This window comes from Dendropsophus ebraccatus, chromosome 4 (assembly GCF_027789765.1).
Source record: "Dendropsophus ebraccatus isolate aDenEbr1 chromosome 4, aDenEbr1.pat, whole genome shotgun sequence".
Taxonomy (NCBI): domain Eukaryota; kingdom Metazoa; phylum Chordata; class Amphibia; order Anura; family Hylidae; genus Dendropsophus; species Dendropsophus ebraccatus.
Window position 1 is genome coordinate 28,183,336 of NC_091457.1, and position 21,418 is coordinate 28,204,753.

Below are 21,418 nucleotides of genomic sequence, written 5' to 3' on the forward strand. Positions count from 1 at the left end.
TAAATAAAAAATAAATATATATACATAGGCCACATCCTTAAAGGATTCCTTTCTGGGATAGCTTCTTATAGAAGAAGGTGAACATGAAGACCTTCCTTTTATTATAAATGTGGGAACAATCCTGACACTGGATAAGCAGGAGAAATCCTTACATTGTGGGCTTCTTGTGTTAGACGCTGTAATGCTCGCCCTCATGGTGTTTTCAGGATTCCGGTCCGAGGGGGCCTCATCCTGCTCGCTGCTCTTTGCACATCATCCTATGATTTCCCCATAGGTTGTGTAAAGGAGCTGTTGCTGTAAGGGAACTACTCTTGGAATGGCCACACTAGATCGTGTAATTTCCTGCTCTATGGGTGGATGCTACAGCTGTAGTACTATCGGTGGGGGCAGGGATCCCATTATGTAGGTCAGAGGAAGCTAAGCTGTAGAATGTGCAATATTATCCAAGTCATATTCTGATAGAACATTATACCAAATAGCTCGTCTCTGCTGGTTGCTATGCTGGCTCTTGCCTAGCAACCATTGCACTTAAATTACTGCAGGTATCTGACCTGTCAAATTGTAAAGATGTTTAGAATTTGGGATATTGGTAAGAAACGCATTAGGATGAATATGAAAACTTCATTTGGATCTTGATTTGGTTGGATTCAAAACCAAGTGGTAAGTGCTAGGCCAAGGACTAGTGTTGAGTGGAGACATTTAACCGGGTTTGGCAATGTTGTAGCTGTTTCTTCCAGAACTTTCTATGGCTATATCCTACCTCTTCAGGGGAGTCAAAGGCCCAGGTGCTTGGGTTCGGAGAACGTTGTCGATCCTGAACAGTTCGGCCTCCTTGCTCAACACTATCAAGGACCAATGCTACTCCACAGCAATGGTGTCCACAGAGTTGTCTCCTCTCCCTCACTGGTCCCAGGAAGTACTGGTTTGGCTTGAAAAAAAATTGGGGTACAGAAGACTCTTGGGGTAACAGAGATCAGTAATAAATTATAATTAGAGATGAGCGAACCGGGTTCGGGTTCGAGTCGATCCGAACCCGCACGATCGGCATTTGATTAGCGGTGGCTGCTGAACTTGGATAAAGCCCTAAGGCTTTGTGGAAAACATGGATATAGTCATTGGCTGTATCCATGTTTCCCAGACAACCTTAGAGCTTTATCCAACTTCAGCAGCCCCCGCTAATCAAATACCGAACGTTCGGGTTCGGATCGACTCGAACCCGAACCCGGTTCACTCATCTCTAATTATAATGTAAAAAAACAAACTTAATTAAAATGTAAAAAAATTATTACTGAAAAACAAACACCTATTATAACCATGTGATAAACTGTACAAGATGCTCTTATGATAACAGAATGAAGACTGTAAGATGTACTGCCCCTTGTGTGGTGTCACCATCTCTGACCACCCCACCAGCCAACATCACCATCTCCGTCATATACACATATACAGACTTTTTGGGAAAGTAAGGGTATGTTCACACTGAGCAAAGGTGGCGGAATTCTGCGGCTGAGCTCTCTGTTGCGGAATACCACCTGCCTCAGTCTGACACAGTTTCTCTATGGGAGGGCTCCTGTGCCTCCGCTCTCCTCCGCTCAAAGAATTGACAGGCCATTTCTTGACAGGAGGCATGTGAGCCCTACCATAGAGAAACAGTGTCAGACTGAGGCAGGTGGTATTCCGCAGCAGAGAGCTCCGCCGCAGAGTTCCACCACATTTGCTCAGTGTGAACATACCCGAAGGAGTGATTACATCATTCTGCTGAATGAAGCAGCAGGTGCTGCAACCTCACTGTACAATAGTCTGCAGTGAGATGAGATATTCTGTAACAGATGTAGTAAGCAGGGTGGGAGGACTGTAATGAAGAGCTGGGGGAAAGCAATGCATTCTGGGACTTGCTGTACTGAACAACTGCTCAACCACGAAGTACAGAAGTAAGTGACGCCAAAACAAATAGATTTTTAAGAACGGAGGCAGACAGTTTAGCAGTGATATACGCTACTTTTTACCTGATGTCGGAGTACCCCTTCAAGTTTCTGGCAAGAAATCCTTAATCTTTTCTTAAAAGAATCTGACATGCTCCATTTTGTTATACCGGCCCTGCCCTCCCTATATTGCCTCCATCTCTGGTCTCGTCTTCAGGGTCACAGCCACCAGGTCGCTGCGCAGAAGTGAAACCGCCGCTCTTATTCTAATTATGGAAGTAGCTGGAAATAGTTTCTTCCCGAAATAGACTTTTTTTTTTTTTTTTTTTCTTCTCTTCATTGGTGACGTTCAGACCTGACACATTTACTCAGCGTGTCTTTTGCATGACTCCGGAGAAATTTGGATGTTATTTCCATAACTGGCCGGGACCTGTTTGCATTGGCTGTTTTCCCCAAGGGTTCACCTCCAGCTGTTCTGCCCACGCCTGAAATCTAGTTCTGCACCTGTCCTGTGGTCCGGTACAGATCGCAGCCATTCTTCTTCCTTCATAGTGTCCTTGTTTATGGTGAAATATGTCTTTATATGAGGAAACAATGGCTTTCATAGAGGACTTGTCACCTCTTGTCACCTGTCGGTTTTACTTCATTCTTGTCTCTGTGGGGGAATACATCTCCTTAGGGAGACCGCCAAGCCGGTATAACAAGTCTTATAGGCCAGGCATTGCTCCCTGGGAAACAAGTATGCAAATTAGCTCTGCAGAAGGAAGTAGTATTTGGGAGAATCTTCTCTTAGAACTAGCCATTGTGCCGCTCCTCTGTCTATTCTTTCTGGAAATGTGGGAATCAGGTGACAGCTGGGTGTTATTGTTCACTTAATGGGGTATTGATAGTCCAATCAATGGTGACCGTGTCAGACTATATGAACACAGCTGATCTGAGCGGGATCTGAGCGGGAATGGAGCCGGCTGCCTCACTGCAGCCGCGCCGCCGAGCAGGTACTGTATGCTCTCGGCGGCGGGATGCGGGCGGCGGCGGGCTGGGGTTGGGCTGATGGGGGGATGTGGGGGATGCAACGGCGGGGCTGCAGGCACCAGTTAGTTTAAGCACATATTCACAGCGGGATTGACATCTGATTGACATTGAATATGTGCTATCATAGGGGTGAATTGATACCGGATCCGCAGCAGTTCTCGCTTCGAATCGGCAGAAGTGAGATCCGCTGTGGATCCGGTAGGTGTGAAGGCACCCTTAAAGGGGTTATCCAGCGCTACAAAAACATGGCCACTTTTTCCCCTCTCTTGTCTTCCAATTGGGTGGGGTTTCAAACTCAGTTCTATTGAAGTAAATGGAGCTTAATTGCAAACCACACCTGAACTTTAAGCCCCATTTACTTCAATAGAACTGAGTTTGAAACCTCACACAATCTGGAGACAAGAGAGGGGGGAAAGTGGCCATGTTTTTGTAGCGCTGGATAACCCCTTTAACTGCAAACCACACCTGAACTTTAAGCCCCATTTACTTCGATAGAACTGAGTTTGAACCCTCACACAATCTGGAGACAAGAGAGGGGGAAAAGTGGCCATGTTTTTGTAGCGCTGGATAACCCCTTTAACTGCAAACCACACCTGAACTGGAGACAAGAGAGGGGGAAAAGTAGCCATATTTTGGTAGCACTGGACAATCCATTCACTTCAATGGAACTGAGCTGCCAAACTCCACCCAAACTGGAGACAAGGCTGTCTCTGGAAAAATATGGCCATGTTTTTGTAGTGCTGGTGGTAAAAGGGTTGGATCTGTTTTCAACTAAGGGATCTGTTCCTATGATTTAGGCAGGCTGTTCAAGCACATCCCTGATTGAACAGATCAATGAAATCGCCCTTTATAGAAAAAAAAAAGTAAACCAAAAAATAAATATGTTTGCTTTTGCCGCATGCCAAATTACCTAAACTATTAATTGATAACCTTATTGATCCCATGGAAGCTCCCATAGAGATGCATAGATGACAGTGACTTCTGATTACTATTTTTTAAAGGGGTTTAGGAAAACATGGCCGCTTTCTTTCTGAAACAGCGCCACCCCTGTCCTCAGTCTGGTTGAGGAATTGCAACTCCATTAAAGTGAATGGAGCTGAACTGTAATGCCACACACACACAACTTGAGTATAGGTAGGGTGTTAGTTTGTGCTAGAAAGTAGCTGTGCTTTTTCTAGTCCTTTAGGTTTACATTGCATGGTGTGACAACTTATGGTGGAATCCCCCTTTTACGCACACTTACACTTAGTAAACCACGGTTGTTTTCTTTTTAATAAAATAACTGGAAAGAATCAAAAGGTTTTACAACAGCTTTATTGGCTCATACACAGTAAGTCGTCCTGCCAGTTTTACTACATTGCTTTACACGTCAAGCCTAGTCTTTCCTTATGAAGATAGACAATAGATATTAGATCTTTACGGGTTGTATCTTTTTTTTTTTTTTTTTTATGCTTTATTTTCGATGACATTTTCTCATTTGGGTGGTGGCGAGTTGTGATAGGTACCTGTGTTTGGTGGCTAGAGGGAGAACCTACTGTATGTAAGTGCTACGCGTTGTATAGTGATAATATGCATGGAATCCTTAGGCTGGGTTCACACTACGTTTTTGCAATCAGTTTTTTATTGCAAAAAAAAAAAAAAAAAGGCTGAAAAAAACTGATGCATAGTACATCCGTTTTGATCCGTTATAAAAGGGGATCAAAACGGATCCGTTTTCTTTTTTAATATAGACAAAAACGTAGCGGACCTCATTTTTGTGTCTGTTAAAAAAAACCACAGAGTTTTGAGCCTTGTTTTTTTTCTTCCAAATCAGAATACCCCTTTAAGACAGGGTTCACACTACAGTTTTGCAATCCGTTTTTTTCCCAAAAAAACGGATGCATTTGTGTGCATCTGTTTTGATCCGTTTTTTTTTTTTTTTTATAATGGAAGTCAATGAAAAAACGGATCAAAATGGATGCACACAAATGCATCAGTTTTTGGCAAAAAAAAAAAAGGAATGAAAAAAAATATTGCAAAAAGGTAGTGTGAACCCAGTCTTAAAGGGGTATTCTGATTTGAAAGGAAAAAAAAAAGCCTCAAAACTCTAGCAAGGATTCCCCATTGATTTCAATAGGGTGTGGATTTTATTGAAAAATTTGCATCAAATTTCAAATGGCACATTTTAATAACCAGTGTACACAGGGCCCAAGGTGGTAGATTTGCAAAACATGCTTTCAAGAAATAATCCGGATGCAAATATTATCAATTGCTTATATAGTGCCATCCTGTCATTAAAGGGGTTGTCCAGCGAAAATCCTTTACTTTCAAATCAACTGGTGTCAAAAAGTTATATAGATTTGTAATTTACTTCTATTAAAAAAATCTCAAGTCTTCACATACTTATCAGCTGCTGTATGTCCTGCAGGAAATGTTGTTTTATTTTCAGTCAGACACAGCGCTCTTTGCTGACATCTCTGGCCGAGACAGGAACTGTCCAGAGCAGGAGAGGTTTTCTATGGGGATACATACAAAACCGAGACAGAGTTCCTGTCTCGGCCAGAGGTGTCAGCAGAGAGCACTGTGCCAGACTGAAAATAAAACATTTCCTGCATGACATATAGTAGCTGATAACTATGGGAAGACATGAAAGTTTTTAATAGAAGTAAATTACAAATGTATATAACTTTTTGATATCAGTTGATCTGAAAGAAAAAGTTTTTCGCTGAATAACCCCTTTAACTCCAGTACTGAGACTAATGGCATCAGTCTCTGACCCATTTAGGTATTACTGTAATTTCTAATGTCTCTTCTTCAGACATGTCAGAAGTTACTGATTCCGAGATAACATAACACTTTAAAGTGTACCTGTCACTTTTATAAACTTTTCAAAAGTTTTGATCAGGATCTGACCCCAACTGATCGCTAGAATGAGCGGGGGGAGGAATATGTGGCTATTTATCGATAGAACTGAGGTGGTCCCACAGATTTGCACTATAAGACCGGCTCAATCATGTAGTAAAGAGCAAGAGAGAACATCCTGGCTCTATCCAGGGATCTGAACACGACATATCAGCAGTATTTATTTTTTCAATCCCATCCCCGATTTACAATAGAAATGATCTATTTACATATAGAAAACTCAAAGCGGTATTCCCATCTCCAGAAGCGATCTCTTTTCACAGGATGGGATATGATCAGTGGGCTCCGACCACTGACCCACCTCGCATTCATGGCCAGCACAACCAGCTTGGCACTTGGCAATGTCCAGAAGCCCCATGTAGAATGAATGATACGGTGAGCGGTCATTCATTTTTGTGACCGCTGTGATCCTGTATCCTTTGCATAGGCGGTAACTTCTAAAGATGAGAATATCCCTTTGGGGGACATTTATTGAGACCGGCATACTCGTACGCTGGTCTTAAATTAGGCTCTGTCCCCAATTACCTCACTGCCCCCCCCCCCCAGGAATCACACAAAAATTTACCGCTGCTGCAGAGCATGTGTATATTTTTGCTTAGTTTACAGGTGTAAACCTCTTCTCCGCCTTGCCGTCCTGCCTCTGTCCGCCCATTAGGTGAGGGGGGGTATGGCTGGCATACGTCACAGAACATGGCAAATCTGACCCTTTCCATTGCATTTTCTTGGGGTGCGTTTTGATGAAAGTCTCACGTTTAAGTTATTATTTTATTCTACAAAAAAAGTCTGGAGAAAGGAGAAGTCCGGCGAAATAAAAACTACAGTGCAGACAGGGGGGTGTGGAAACATATTAAGAATGTATACCTATACGTCTCTGTGTCCCGATACCTATCCGTCTCCGTGTTCCGATACTTATCCGTCCCCGTGTCCCGATACTTATCTGTCCCCGTGTCCCGATACTTATCTGTCCCCGTCTCCTGATACTTATCCGTCCCCGTCTCCCGATACTTATCCGTCCCCGTCTCCCGATACTTATCCGTCCCCGTCTCCCGATACTTATCCGTCCCCGTCTCCCGATACTTATCCGTCCCCGTCTCCCGATACTTATCCGTCCCCGTCTCCCGATACTTATCCGTCCCCGTCTCCCGATACTTATCCGTCCCCGTCTCCCGATACTTATCCGTCCCCGGGTGTGTGTAATACCTGGGTAACACCGAACATAGAATAAACAGCAGTTAGCCCTTACTACTTCAGCTGTGCATAGAACAAGGGAGAGTGAGACACTAAGTGGTAATGAAAGGCACCGATCATCCCAGAGTGTGAAGTGACACCCAACTGAGTTACCTTTAGACAGGTGACATAAAGCATCTGTACTGGGACACTATAAATACACATATGCTGGGCTGGTATGTGATTCTGTATTTTTTCCTAATTTTTTTTGCCGTCAATAGAGATATACATAAAAAAAAAAGATATCACAAAGTATATATATTTTTTACAGTCAATAATCAATGTATTTTTATGTATTGGAGCCTTCCATCTGGGGTATACTTTGTAGAACATATGACATTCCTTGACAGGTTTTGCTGCCACACCTTCCTCAGGGGACACCGCAATAATATCAATATTATTAGAGCTGCCCAGGTACAATGCAGTAGACCACAGGAATGTTCCAGGCTGGCGGGTGAAGTAACACGTAGTCTGTGGAGATCGTCCTCCAAGGGAATTTGTAATTTTTATAATATTAATATTTTTTATGAGGCGTCGTCCAAACAAAATTACTCACACTTCATTTTATTGCCCAGTGAAAGCTGAATATGTGGCCATGCCAAGAAGCAGGGAATTTAGAACCTGAATCCAGAGGAATCTCCCACTTAAGACTCAGTTACGACTATTATTTGCTTGAATGTGCACCAATTTATGGCACTTTTTGTTTTTGTTTTTATGTTGTTTTACAGCAATGAAACATCGGTAAAGGGGTATTTACCATCTTGTACAGTATCCAAAGGGTAGGGGATAGTTATCGGATCACTGGGGCCCACAGTGATTGTGAGAATGGGTACTAGGGTCTTTATAAATTAGAGCGGGTGCCTTCACTCCATTCATTCTGTATGGGAGCCATCGAAACACCGAACCAAACGCTGGACTCTGTGGATCCGCTAACAACTACTGCCCTTTAGTACCATGCACAAAATAAGTTCTAGGTCTAGGACTCCAGCCCTGTTTATAGATGTTATGTATGATTAGAAAAACATGAATGTTCCAGAAACCACGCCACCCTTGTCCTTAGGTTGTGTGTAGTATTACAACTTATCGCCATTCACGTCAATGGAACTGATCTGAAATACCACACACTAAGGACGGGTGTGCTGCTAGTTTGGGGAGAAAGCGGACATGTTTTCTAATCCCGGATAGAAGCACAATAGCATTGACTGTGCTTTCCTTGCTTACTATCTGTGCATTTTACACAACTGATTGTGAAATCGGCAATTAAAATGCTCTTCTTCCTTGACAAAGAATTTTAACTCCTAATTCAGTGTGACTTCAAGGGAACCCATCATCATAAAAGCTCCTTTAAAGAGTGCATGGCACGAAATATCTTTTCACATGTGTTGAGGCACATCAGAAGTTATTGATCACAGGGGATCTCACTGCTGAGGCCCTCTGTGATCAGGAGATATAACCAGGGAGAGAGCACAGAGGCAGCGCAATCCACTCCCCAGCTGGCTAATTCTGACAGTGTAAGTCTATGAGGCTATATTGTCAGAATTAATGGCCAGCTAGGGAGTGGATGGCGCTGTGCTGCACTCTCTACTACATCTCTTGATCACAGCAGGTCTCAAGCAGTAAGACCAGCTGTGCTCAATAACTCTCCCTCCCCCCCCCCATTAATCAATCTTTTTTAACTAAAAAAATTGGATAACTGAACTTTTAGAAAATGCCCATTTGTTGAATAAAATATTTTTGTTCCAAAATTCGCAGATAGGTGGCAGTGTAGTACTTTACTTTGGGTAAGTTTAGGCTTTCGCTGATATACTGATGATATAAAGTGTTCTTCCCAAACTATGTGGCCTCTTAAAGAAGCAGTTAAAGGGGTAGTGCGGCATTTAACTTTTATTCACTAAATAACACACATTACAAAGTTATACAACTTTGTAATGTGTGTTATTTAAGTGAATGGCTCCCTTCCCCGTGTTCCCCCCTACCCCAGAAGTGTTGGTGCATTATACTTACGTGTTCGCTGTCGACCTTGTCCGCCATCTTGTGTCGACGACGTCTTCGGGAGGCCGGCCGAACCTCTCCAGCCGTCCCTCATGCCGGCCCCCCCTCTGCCGCGTCATCAGCTGCTGAGACGCGATTGGGGAAGGGGGCCATTCACTTAAATAACAAACATTACAAAGTTGTATACTGCGACTCCTCTTCTGTCTCCTGTGATTGAACGCCGGAAGTCACGCTCCTCCATAGAGAATGCATTGTAAAGCCTGACTTCCAGCAATTTTTTTCCCTTGAAATCAACTGGTCTGAAAGTTTTATAACTTTGTAATTTAATTCTGTGTAAAAATCTGAAATAAAGTGGTGATTGGGCAGTCACTCTCTATGGGACTTGGTAAAAATTGTTAAGTACAGCTGTCTCACTCCCATAGCAAGTCAAATGGCCAATCCTTTCACCTTGGTGTACAAAGGACCCCCATTTTTGTGAATAGTGGGGATACCTGAGGGCAGACCTCCACCAATCAGACCCATGCTGTGCATAGGCGATACGTTTTCATCTTGGTATTCTCTTTACATGTTCATTTTGTTTAGTTTTTTATAAACTGTAATTTTTTATTTTTTACAATTTTTTTACATTATTATGGGGGCAGCCATCTTGCTTGAGTTGTTTTTTTTTTTTTACCAGCATTTTAGTGATGTCCCTTACAGCAAGAAGGAAACAATGAATGTCTCCAGACTCTTTTCTTTCTATGGGACATATTTGTAAGCATGCTCTGTGACCTGTGACTGCACCCATAGGTCATTTTCTTTTTACATGTTTTCTTTAAAAGGGGTACTTTTGCAAAAATCTTTTTTAATTGCTTCTATTTAAAAATTCTCAAGTCTTTCATTACTTATCAGCTGCTGCATGTCCTGCAGGAAGTGGTGTTTTCTTTTCAGTCTCACACAGCGCTATCTGCTCTCCCTAATGGGAACTGTCCTGAGCAGCAGCAAATCCCCATAGAAAACCTGTCCTGCTCTGGACAGTTCCTGACATGGACAGAGGTGGCAGCAGAGAGCACTGTGTCAGACTGAAAATAAGACAGTACTTCCTGCAAGACATACAGCAACTGATAAGTAGTGAAAGACTAGAGATTTTTAAGTAGAAGTAATTTACAAACCTATGTAAATTTCTGAAAACAGTTGATTTGAAAGAAAAAGATTTTTGCTGGAGGCAAAGCATTTTTGGCTTGGATGCTCTGTAAGGGTGGGTTCACACTACGAAATTCTCACGGATAATATCCGCGGAATTCCGCAGTATGGGTGGGCTCACACTACAGAATCCTCGCGGATAATATCCGCGGAATTCCGCAGTATTCCGCCATTCTATGGGCCGGCGGATAGCGGAATATGCCCGGCCATAGAATAGAATGAAAAGGCGCGCGGACACACGACGGAATTCTGCGGAGTTTATCCGCGAGAATTCCGTAGTGTGAACCCACCCTAAGGGTATGTTCACACTACGAAATTACGCAAGGAATTTCCAGCTAAGTCTGCGTGCCGTCTCCCGCTTGAAGTTCCGCCTTTTCCATGGACTCAATGTTATTTCTCAAATGCAATCCGCAATCTGCCCAAGGAATTGACATGTCAATTCTTTGGGCGGATGGCGGATGGCGGATTGAGCTTGAGACATTTAATTGAATCAATAGGACAGGCAAGCTCTGCTTGGAATTCTTCACCTATTCTGGAGTGTAAACATACCCTTACAGGAGAGGCTTCAGTTGCCAGGCTGTCAGATTTAAAGGGGTATTCCGAGTTAACACACCAACATTTTGAGCTTTTTTTTTAGACATGTATATTCTTCAATATCCTGGTGTGTTCTTTGTGTCTTTGATTTCTGCAAAAAAAGGTGTAAACGACTTTAAAATATATCACATAATGCACTAAACTTTTGATATCCAGAGGAGATCCTAAAGGGGTTGTCTACTTAGCATGTTTGTAAAAGGTTCGTGATGACAAGAAACTGAAACAATCCCAGTGATCTTTGTGTGTTTATTTTCCCTGCAGCACACCCGCAGGTGAAATTAAGTATTACACAGTGTCTATTAAAACCTGGACTGTTCTGATGGCACACACATCTGCTGGGTCTTCCAGAGCAAAATAGGTGAGAGGGCATAAACCGAAGCACTGAAATATAGGGTATTCAAACCAGACCAGTAGACTTTGATGCCATGTATATTTTTTTGTCTGAATTCTCTTTCTAGTGGGCAATCGCAACTATCATGAACTTTTCAGTATACCGTATATGTCTTTATATTGATTTTAGCCTAGAAACACCTAAGTTATAATTGAGTAGAATTCTAGAACGCAAGATCAATATTCAGATTTATAGTTATAATAGTTATACCTAGTTCTTACCTGCAGATGTCACTAGTACTTTTCAAGTCACTCATGTGCCCTACAGCATAGCAGAATCAACAGTAATAGTTCTGGGACTTTATAGAAGTGCTGTGAAGTATTACGTTTATTAAGTTTATTTTAGCGGATGCAATAAGCCACGGTTTCAGGATTCACTGAAGGACAAACCAAAGCTAATCCTTGACGTACAAAATCTTTATCAGATCTACTATAAATTGTTCTCAATACAATGATAGCCTTTTAGTTATAGAGAGAAAGGAAACCCGTGATGAAGAACATCAAAGCTTGAAATACGTTGGTTACACAGTCTCTAGTTTTAACACAAACTGGAATAAAGGTGATATTTTAAAGAACATTTTTGGCTTTAAGATGTTGGTGCTAGAGTCCCCCATCTAATGGCAACATACTGGGAGCTTTAGGTTGTTATCCAACATTCTTCCAGTACAAAAACCTCAACCCCCTCCTTCATAATATTTTTTTGTTGATTTATTTGTTCCCTCCTGATGTTAACGCTACTTCAGAGGTGTAAGCTCATTGATTTCAGGGAGAACAGTGTAATTCCTCTTTTCACCTGTGGTGACGCAAAGGGGAAAACCTTTTAAAAGGAATGTGTGAGCAAAAACTGACTGATCGCTTAAAAGATTTTATGTTAACCCATTCAGGACTGGGCTGACTTTGGCTTTCAGGACCAGAGCCCATTTGTTATATCTGACTTGTCTCGCTTTATGCGGTCATAGCTATGATGTTATAACTTATCTTACTGATTCTGAGATTTTTTTTTCGTGACATATTGTAATTTAGTTTAATGGTAAATTTTGGCCCAATTTCTTGTAAAAAATGCCAACTTTTCATGAAAAAGTGCTAAAATTTGAATTTTTTTTATTTAAAATTTTCTGCGTTCACCGTAAGGGTTTAATTATGAGATAATTTTATTGCCAGCATTGTTACGCATGCGGCGATACTAAATCTGTGTACTTTTTTTTTGTTTTTATTATTTTATTATTATTTATTATTTTAGTATTGTATTGGGGGCTGTGTGGATTATATGTGAATTTTAGTTTATTTATTTATTTTTACTTTATTTTATTGTCCCACCATGCTGATCTGCAATGCAGTGCAATGTGCCTGTAATAGGCAAAACTGATCAGACTGAGCCTGATCAGCCACCGTAGCTGTGACACAGGAGGCCTTGGGGAAGCCTCCTGACGTCACAGTAATGGATACTTCTCCCTCCTTACAGCACTGTAGATGCAGCAAGTGCACTGATCGCTCATGTCATTCCAGTCACGTATCGGCACGTCCATCTGCTGGAATGGCATGCAGATTGGGACGTGCCTGTACATGATTCTGCCAGAAGGGGTTAAATTAATTATTTAAAGAATTTTTGGTGGCATTTTTTCCTGTTGTGTGTGTAGTGCTAAGAGGACGGTGCTGTAAAGTGATCTGCACAGCTTTACAGCAACATGCAACACCAGTAGAGAGAGAAGCCAATACTATCTCCCTGTGGAACAACCTATTCAAAGGTCACAGAGCGTGCTCAGTAATGTTTCACAGTTATTTCAAGGGGACTGTCTATTGTAATCTATGTCCATGAGTCTTGCTGTAAAGCATATGACTAAATGCTGTTAAAAACAACACGGGCAAAATGGTAGCTCCCATAACAATGTACAAAAAGTGAAATAAAAAAAATTACAAGTTTTGGTATCTGATTCTAATTAGTAAAAGAAAGTGTAGTTAATACATTCCCTCTAAGCCCAGCTTTGTGATCATGTATAACTAAGGTGGTGGGTTACATTGTGTGCAGTGTTTATCAGCATGTTGGCGTAGCGTTATATGAATATCCCTTTTATATGTTGTACACAGCTCTTTATATGGCATTTGTGTGTTCAGGTCTTTGGCAAAAAAAACTGAACTTCATTTTAATAATTAGTCACAAAAACAATATTTACATAACGGTCTTTTGTTATGAACAAGTAACCAAATTCTGGAACGACGGGATCCAAAAAAATGGGAAATAAATAAGCAGAACTGGGCTAGCCTGTCTTCTGTTACATTTTCCACATTGTGTGACTTTCCAGCTAGGTTGGACGTTTCTACTGCTGTTTTTTTGTACGTTTTATGTAAATAAAAAATATTCGCCTTAAAGGGGTTTTCCACTTTGCAAAATGCCTACTTGTTAAAAGGATCCCGTGAAAATAAGCTGGTCACACAAGTATAATTCTGCTGGGGCCCCCAGCGATCAGCTGTGAAGGAAACTCTGTTTCCCTGCATTGCCGCTACAGGGTATCTGTTTACCAGGATATGCAGGATAGGACTGTTGCTTAAAGCGACTCTGTACCCACAATCTGTCCCCCCCAAACCACTTTGACCCGCAGATAGCTGCTTTTAATCCAGGATCTGTCCTGGGGTCCGTTCGTCAGGTGATGCAGTTATTGTCCTAAAAAAAATAAATTTTAAACTTGCAGCCCTGTGCCAAATTGGTGTGGCCTAGAGTATCTGTGCCCTATCCTTGCACCACCCCTCCGTCCTTCCTCCCCACCCTCTTCATCATTAGGAATGCCACTGGCAGGATTTTTTCTATTCCTCTGCAGTGAACACTGCACAGATGCATTAACGATCCAGCCCATGTGTCGGGCTGACACAGGTGATGAATAGGAGGTAATCTGCCTGGAGCATTTCTAATGATGAAGAGGGTGGGGAGGAGGGACAGAAAGGTTGTGCCAGCCTAATGCACAGATACTCTAGGCCACGGCAGGTTGACACAGGGCTGCAAGTTTAAAAGTTGTTTTATAGGACAAAAACTGCATCACCTGCCGAACGGACCAAAGGCAAGCTATCCGAAGGTACAAGTGGTTTGGGGGGGGGGGGGGTTTAGATTGTGGGTACAGAGTCGCTTTAAGCCTTTTCTGTTAAAGTAGAAGTCCGGCCAAAATTAATTTTTGATATGTTGTTACTTATGAAAAGTTATACAAATTTCTAATGTACATTAATTATGGGAAATGCACATATAGGGCTATTTCCCTTAATTTTGTAGATCAGAGAGTGTTAGAATTCTCTCAGATACAGATACAGTGACGTCACAACGAAAGGTGTAATTCCTATGGAGTGTCCAGCAGGGGGCGCTCTATATGTAGAAGTCTATGGGACTTTATTTTTTCTATAGATGTCTATGTAAAGTAATGTAATGTAGTGTACAGTATGCTTTATTGAATGAATACATCTATGGAATACTTTGGGGAGCAAGTGTCCTTGCTCCCCAAAGTATTGCATAAATGTATTCATTCAGTACTTTAGGATATCACAGTAAGCCCGCCGATCCGCCGCCCGCCGATCCGGACTATATACACTGAACTACTGCTCCCATCATCTGCTCATAGTATGAGCAGGTGATGGGAGCTGTAGCTGGGTTATGTCTATGACTTGCCTGCCGCCGCTGATGCCACTGCTTATGCCGCCGGGCGCAGGGGGGAGCCGCTTAGTACACAGGAGCACTCCCCCCTCCTCCTCCTTCAGGGATCCTGGGAACCTCCCCCCTATCCCAGGGCTGACTCCCCTCCTGGCCGCTGCTCTCCCCCCACACATAAAAGCTCCCGATGCATCAGTGCGGACACCAGGATGCATCGGGAGCCGGTATGTGTGGGAGGAGAGCGGCGGCCAGGCGGGGAGTCAGCCCTGGGATAGGGGGGAGGTTCCCAGGATCCCGGAAGGAGGAGGAGGAGGGGGGAGTGCTCCTGTGGGATGAGCGGCTCCCCCCTGTGCCCAGCGGCATAAGCAGTGGCATCAGCGGCAGCAGGCAAGTCATAGCCATAACCCAGCTACAGCTCCCATCACCTGCTCATACTATGAGCAGATGATGGGAGCAGTAGTTCAGTGTATATAGTCCGGATCGTCGGGAATGCGGCGGATCGACGGGCTTGCTGTGATATCCTAATGTACTGAATGAATACATTTATGCAATACTTTGGGGAGCAAGGACACTTGCTCCCTAAAGTATTCCATAGATGTATTCATTCAATAAAGCATACTGTACACTAAACTACACTACATTACATTACTTTACATAGACATCTATAGAAACAATAAAGTCCCATAGACTTCTACATATAGAGCGCCCCCTGCTGGACACTCCATAGGAATTACACCTTTCGTCGTGACGTCACTGTATCTGAGAGAATTCTAACACTTCCTGATTTACTAAATTAAGGGAAATGGCCCTATATGTGCATTTCCCATAATTAATGTACATTAGAAATTTGTATAACTTGTCATAAGTAACAACGTATCAAAATTAATTTTGGCCGGACTTCTCCTTTTAAAGGGAAACTTCAACAAAAAAGTTGTTTCCAAATCAACTGGAGTTAGGTTATACAGATTTAAAAATTACTTCTATTTCTATTTTAAAAACTCAGATTTTTCAGTACTTATGAGCTGATGTGTGTTCTGTAGGAAGTGGTGTATTTTTTATAATCTGACATAGTGCTCTCTGCTGTCACCTGCTGTCTGTGGCAGGAACCATCCAGAGCAGTAGTAAATTCCTATAGAAAACCTTTCTTGCTTTAGACAGTTCCTGACATGGACAGAGGTGTCAGCAGAGAGCACTGTGTCAGACTGGAAAGAAAACACCATTTCCTGCAGGACATACAGCAGCTGATAAGTACTGGAAGTCTTGAGGTTTTTTGTTTTTAATAGAGGTAAATTACAAATTTATATAACTTTCTGGCACCTGTTGATCTGAAAACATTTTAAGCCGACAGTTTTCCACGATGACCATATAAATAGTGTTAGAATTTTTTTTTTTTTTCATGTGCCTGGGGTTGGTGTAAAAATAACAAACACGTGATACTCACCTACTCTGATCCCCAGTACCAGTACTACTTCCTGTGATGTTAAACCCCCCCCCCCTCAGCCAATCAATGGCCACAGTAGTGTCCTGCTTCACTCTTTTCACTCTTCACTTTTTTGTGGAAACGAACCATTACTGGAACCAGGAAGAAGCAGTGACGAGCAGGGACTAGGAGCTGTGGGGGGATCAAGGTAGGAGAGTATCAATAACTTATGTGTTATTTTTACACCATATATATATCTCAGAGCAAGATATGAATAATGTGTACTGCGTTGTGCAGTATGTTGGTGCTATGGGAAAGAAAATAGCTGGTGATTTTATAGCAATAGTTTACAATACATAAGACATGAGACTAGAGGGCTCCTACTATGGATTTTACGCCTCATTTGGTACTTCTTCCTTTGCATCTTTCTTTAGCTCCCTGCAGGCAGTAGCAGATGTATCTGTGCTGAGAGTGGACTGGCAGAGTTGTCATGGGGGGGAGTATCCCTTATACTGTTTGCAGGTTAATGACGTATGGTACTATACACTCTGTGTACATGTGTCTATGCTCGCCATCAGGATGGATGTAACTGGGACTGTCAGAATTCTAGATGACAGGGAACAATAACCTGCACTCACCTGTACAGCGAATGCGGAGAAGTTTGGGGGCTTCTAATGTCAGACATGTCATTGTGTTTCTGTATCCGTCCCGTAGGAGCTGCTGCCTTACATTTCTTGGGTCATGGACGATGTTGTTAGTCTGAGAGGTCGGGGATATTTTCAGCCTCACCGCACAGTAGTTGTTTCACCACCGGGAATAGATGTGATTGGTGGAGGGCAGAGGGGGCGCTGGGCAACCCTGAAAGATGAAGGCTTACACAGTGTGACCGTAATCTCCTTATAGTCTTTTCTGCAGCGCGCCGGAGCCCCCACATCTACTGCAGCTGTCCGCCCTATAGCAGTGAGATCTATCTATCTATCTATCTATCTATCTATCTATCTATCTATCTATCTATCTATCTATCTATCTATCTCTATCTATCACCTATCCATAACCTATCTATCTCCCTACTATCTGTCTATCACATCTATCTATCTCCCTACTATCTGTCTATCACATCTATCTATCTATCACCTATCTTTCTATCTATCTATCTATCTATCTATCTATCTATCTATCTATCTATCTATCCATAACCTATCTATCTATCTATCTATCTATCTTCTTACTTCCTTGTATCTATATCTTCTTTCTATTGGTCTGTTTGTCTTTCTCTCTCCCTCTCATCCATCTCGTATCTTAATTGCATCTTCCTCTTATCTGCGTCCTTTATCTATTTCTCTTTTTTTTCTCTCTCTTCCCCCCCCCCCCCCTCTCTCTCTCTCTTTCCCCCTCACTCTCTCTCTTTCTTCTCTCCCCTCTTTCTCACTCTCTTTCTTCTTTTTTGTCCCCTCCACCTCCTTCTGTACCTTTTTGTATATTCAGCTTTCTGTGGTTCCGGCACCTTCCCGCTTTCTTCCTATCATCTCCATCATCCAGATCAGAGTTCAGCCTTCCTTCCATTATCCGTTGTTTCTTCCCTAAGCCTGCGGTACATGTGTTATCCCGATTATCTGGGAGATAGATGTCTCTCCTTGTACAGATGTTGCGTGGTGTCTCTGGATAGGCGGCTCTATAGTGATGGCTCCTGCCTCTCTGTGTTGGGGTCTAGGTCTGGTCATTATAGATGCTTCTTGTCTTTGCTTTCTTGACCTATTTGGTAAGGATAAGGAGATGTCGACTGTATGATGGGTGTGGGGTATTCCTGATATGTAGGGGTTAGTACCCACCAAGAGAGCTTCAAGGAAGGCCAGGGTTATGGGCACCCAGGGTTTCATACTTACCTGGTGTGTTACTTACCTGGAAAGAGATGGCACCAGGATGCATTATGGGAAGAAGACAAGCTGGCGGGGGCAGCATGATGGCAATGTCCTGCTCGTCATCATGTAGATGTTACTGTGACACATATCGCCTATCTAACCAATGTCCAAGTCCTAACAGCGGGATCCCATAATAGCAGTGTCCTCCTTTAGCAGGATAATGCCCCGGGGGCCACACTGCAGACATCGCAACGTTTTTCTTGCTCCAGTGCATCTAGAATAAAAATGAAGCTTTGTGTATAGAGCTCCTATACAGACCTATATGTCTTTGAACATATATGAACATACCTGATGCGGTCATGTTACTTCACTGTCTTCCCACACGTCGTCTTTGTAACCTACAGACATTTTAGTAAAGGGCAGCAGATGAGACGCCTGACCACAATGGAAAATTGTGAAACTTAGTAGCTGCCATGCATAGGGTTCAATGGCGGACATTACCATGGTCCCTCTTTATAGTAACATTCCCATTACAGTCTGACACGAAGGCTTTCATTGCTTGTCTATAGTATAGTTTCACGTAAATCAGTTTTGACACATGCTCCATTATATCCTTTTTTTTATGATGACTTATGTTCTCCATAACTAGAGATGAGCGAACCTGGAGCATGCTCGAGTACACCCGAACCCAATCGTTCGGCATTTGATTAGCTGGGGCTGCTGAACTTGGATAAAGCCCTAAGGCTATGTGGAAAACATGGATACAGCCAATGACTATATCCATGTTTTCCAGACAACCTTAGGGCTTTATCCAACTTCAGCAGCCACCGCTAATCAAATACCGAATGATCGGGTTCTGATCGACTTGTGCATGCTCGAAGTTTGCTCATCTCTATCCATAACATGTTTTCAAGAAACAGCGCCACACCTGTCCATGGATTGTGTCTGGTACTGCAGCTCTCCATTGAAGTGAATAGGAGCTGGGCTGCAGTAACCTGGCACCATTGCTACACCATTAATGGTGCATGGATTCTGTCCCCTATTGATTGTCTATGTTCTAGAGCTGCCACACAGCTGCTTGGCAGGGGTGCCAGGTGTTAGCAGTCTACAGACTAGACATTAATGGCCTATCCTAATACCCAGAAAACCCCATTACCTACTTGCAGGCCAGTGTGGCACTGGGTTTGGACTAACCCAGGATAACCCACAACTTGAGCTTGACGTTTGTTGGCCATACCTGCCTGTGTTTAGAACCCTCCTGACTTCCAGTCAGCGACGAAAGCGAAAGATGGGGCATATTGGACTTCATCTACCCAATCCTTTTGTTCTCTACGACATAAGCCGCCACTGGAACTGTCTGGCAGCTTCCCCCTCTCCCCATCCCTAATGCGTACACACTCAGTCGAGTCGAGCACGTATGTGCATATGGGAGGTGGGAGAGATAGTTGATGCTTTTTCAGCTATCTTATGTGTATGACTAGCCTTCATGGCGTTGTGGTCTTTGTTGTTATCATTACACACAGGACTGATCACCAGTAAGACCTCATAAGGGGGTCTGTGAATTATCCCACCAGAAATAGACCCAAGTGACAGGCGATTGACAACAAAGTCCCCTCCACATGGGGCTGTCTTTTGCTGGACCTTGGTGTCGTGGGATGTTAGGGCCTATTATTGGGGTCAGATCCTGGGCCCTCGTGAGGATTTTCCATTACATTTGAAGTCCAGTTTAACCCTAGTTAGAACCCAGCTTTCCCCGATCCCCGAGCAGCGAACCTTCCTAGTGATGTAGTGATCCACCTCTCGCTCTTCATGCCTCATAGTTTGTTAGATTTGTTCCATAGACTCTGACTTGGAATAGTAAGTGTAGATACATGTGTGGCACGTCTTTCCATGTATACGGGTTATATATGTGTTTTTCGCAGATTCTACCCCTAATACATTTTTTTTAAATGTGAATTTGTGGATTGACCATTTCCTTAGCATGTGGATGAGATCTGCCTGGCTCTTACTGGATTCCACCTGTGCAGATCCCCAGCATTTCCGCCGCCATGTGTAAATAAGTGATATGGCTCATGGCAGACGAGGACGGCTCAAGGACTTTTCGCGTCTGTTGAATAGGACTAGGGGGCTTTGGCAGCCGAATGGTTAACAGTGCAGTTGCTCTTTGGAGATGAAGCAGAACACAACCTTACGTCACCATCATCATGGCCACCCAGCAGCACCCCTAGCTGCCCCCTGCACATCTCATTGCTCTGCTCGCCGCCTTCCTCTTCTGCGTATCTTACTGTACCCTGCTGCCTGTTCCCTGCCGTGCCCTCCGCCCCTCTCGTCTGATGTCTCCTATCCCCCCTGGCAGGCAGTTTCCTCTCTCTCTCATACTCACCTGCTTGTTTCTGTGCCCCCTCCTCTCATCGCTCCTCCTCGCTGTTCTCTCTCAAGTGTTGGGACTTACCAATGAGGCGTCTCTGTCGTTCTGCGCCGGGGGGGGGGGGGGGGGAACCTTATAACCCAAACTCCAAACTAGGACTGGAGACCAGTGCCCACAGGCTGGAAGATGGACAGCAGCTGCCTCTCTGCTCCAATACACACACATACATAGCACCTTACTCATACATGCCATACTACCACAATGCCCCAGTAACTGTCTCCCCTATATATTGGGGGTTACAACTTTTTATGGGCCCTTATTCATTCTTCATTTTTGCAGCAATATATGCACAGTATATACTCCCCCTGATATAGCACAATGCATAATATATACTAGTGTATCTCGCCTTTGACGGTGTTAACACTTAAGGTGACAGTGATCACAGTTTTGCGACACCTTTGCAGGCTCACACTCACCACGCACACCCACACAGCACACTCACCTTTCGCTTTGACATACTGGTACAGACAGGCTGACTGTTTCCTTGTTCTCACGCTGTACAGGGCGCGCACTCGCTCACACTTGAACACTCTTCTCACTCAGTCATGCTTCCTTAATGCTAATCCTCCTCCTCTCTTCTTACACAGTGGACTGCTCCCAGTCTCTGACTGCGCCGAATCTTCTGCCCAGCAGATCAGGTCACAGACTTTTTTTTTATTTCTTTACCCTTATTTTGAGGGGGGTATGTGGGCTTTTGGGATAGTTAATAAAAGTTGCAGGATGGTGGGGATAGTTTTGAAGCAATACTCTGAGACTATCCAGCACGTATTTGGGACACTTGAAGTCGATGGGGATGATGGCAGGGACTGTGTATCTTGTGAGTTAAATGTTTTATCACTTGGT

At 43.3% G+C, this 21,418-nt stretch overlaps 1 protein-coding gene across 6 annotated transcripts in view; it reads left to right on the forward strand.

Annotated features, from left to right (window-relative positions):
- The window catches only part of DGKZ (diacylglycerol kinase zeta), a 166,433-nt gene that overhangs the window by 65,260 nt on the left and 79,755 nt on the right, over nucleotides 1-21,418 (forward strand). For 2 of the 6 annotated variants that reach the window (XM_069965343.1, XM_069965344.1), the window contains exon 1: nucleotides 20,908-21,213. The exons of the other annotated variants lie outside the window; for them this stretch is intronic. In XM_069965343.1, the coding sequence (XP_069821444.1) occupies nucleotides 21,132-21,213 (82 nt within the window). In that variant the 5' untranslated portion in view covers nucleotides 20,908-21,131. Of the gene's footprint in view, nucleotides 1-20,907; nucleotides 21,214-21,418 lie in introns of those variants that run through there. 6 annotated transcript variants of the gene reach the window in all.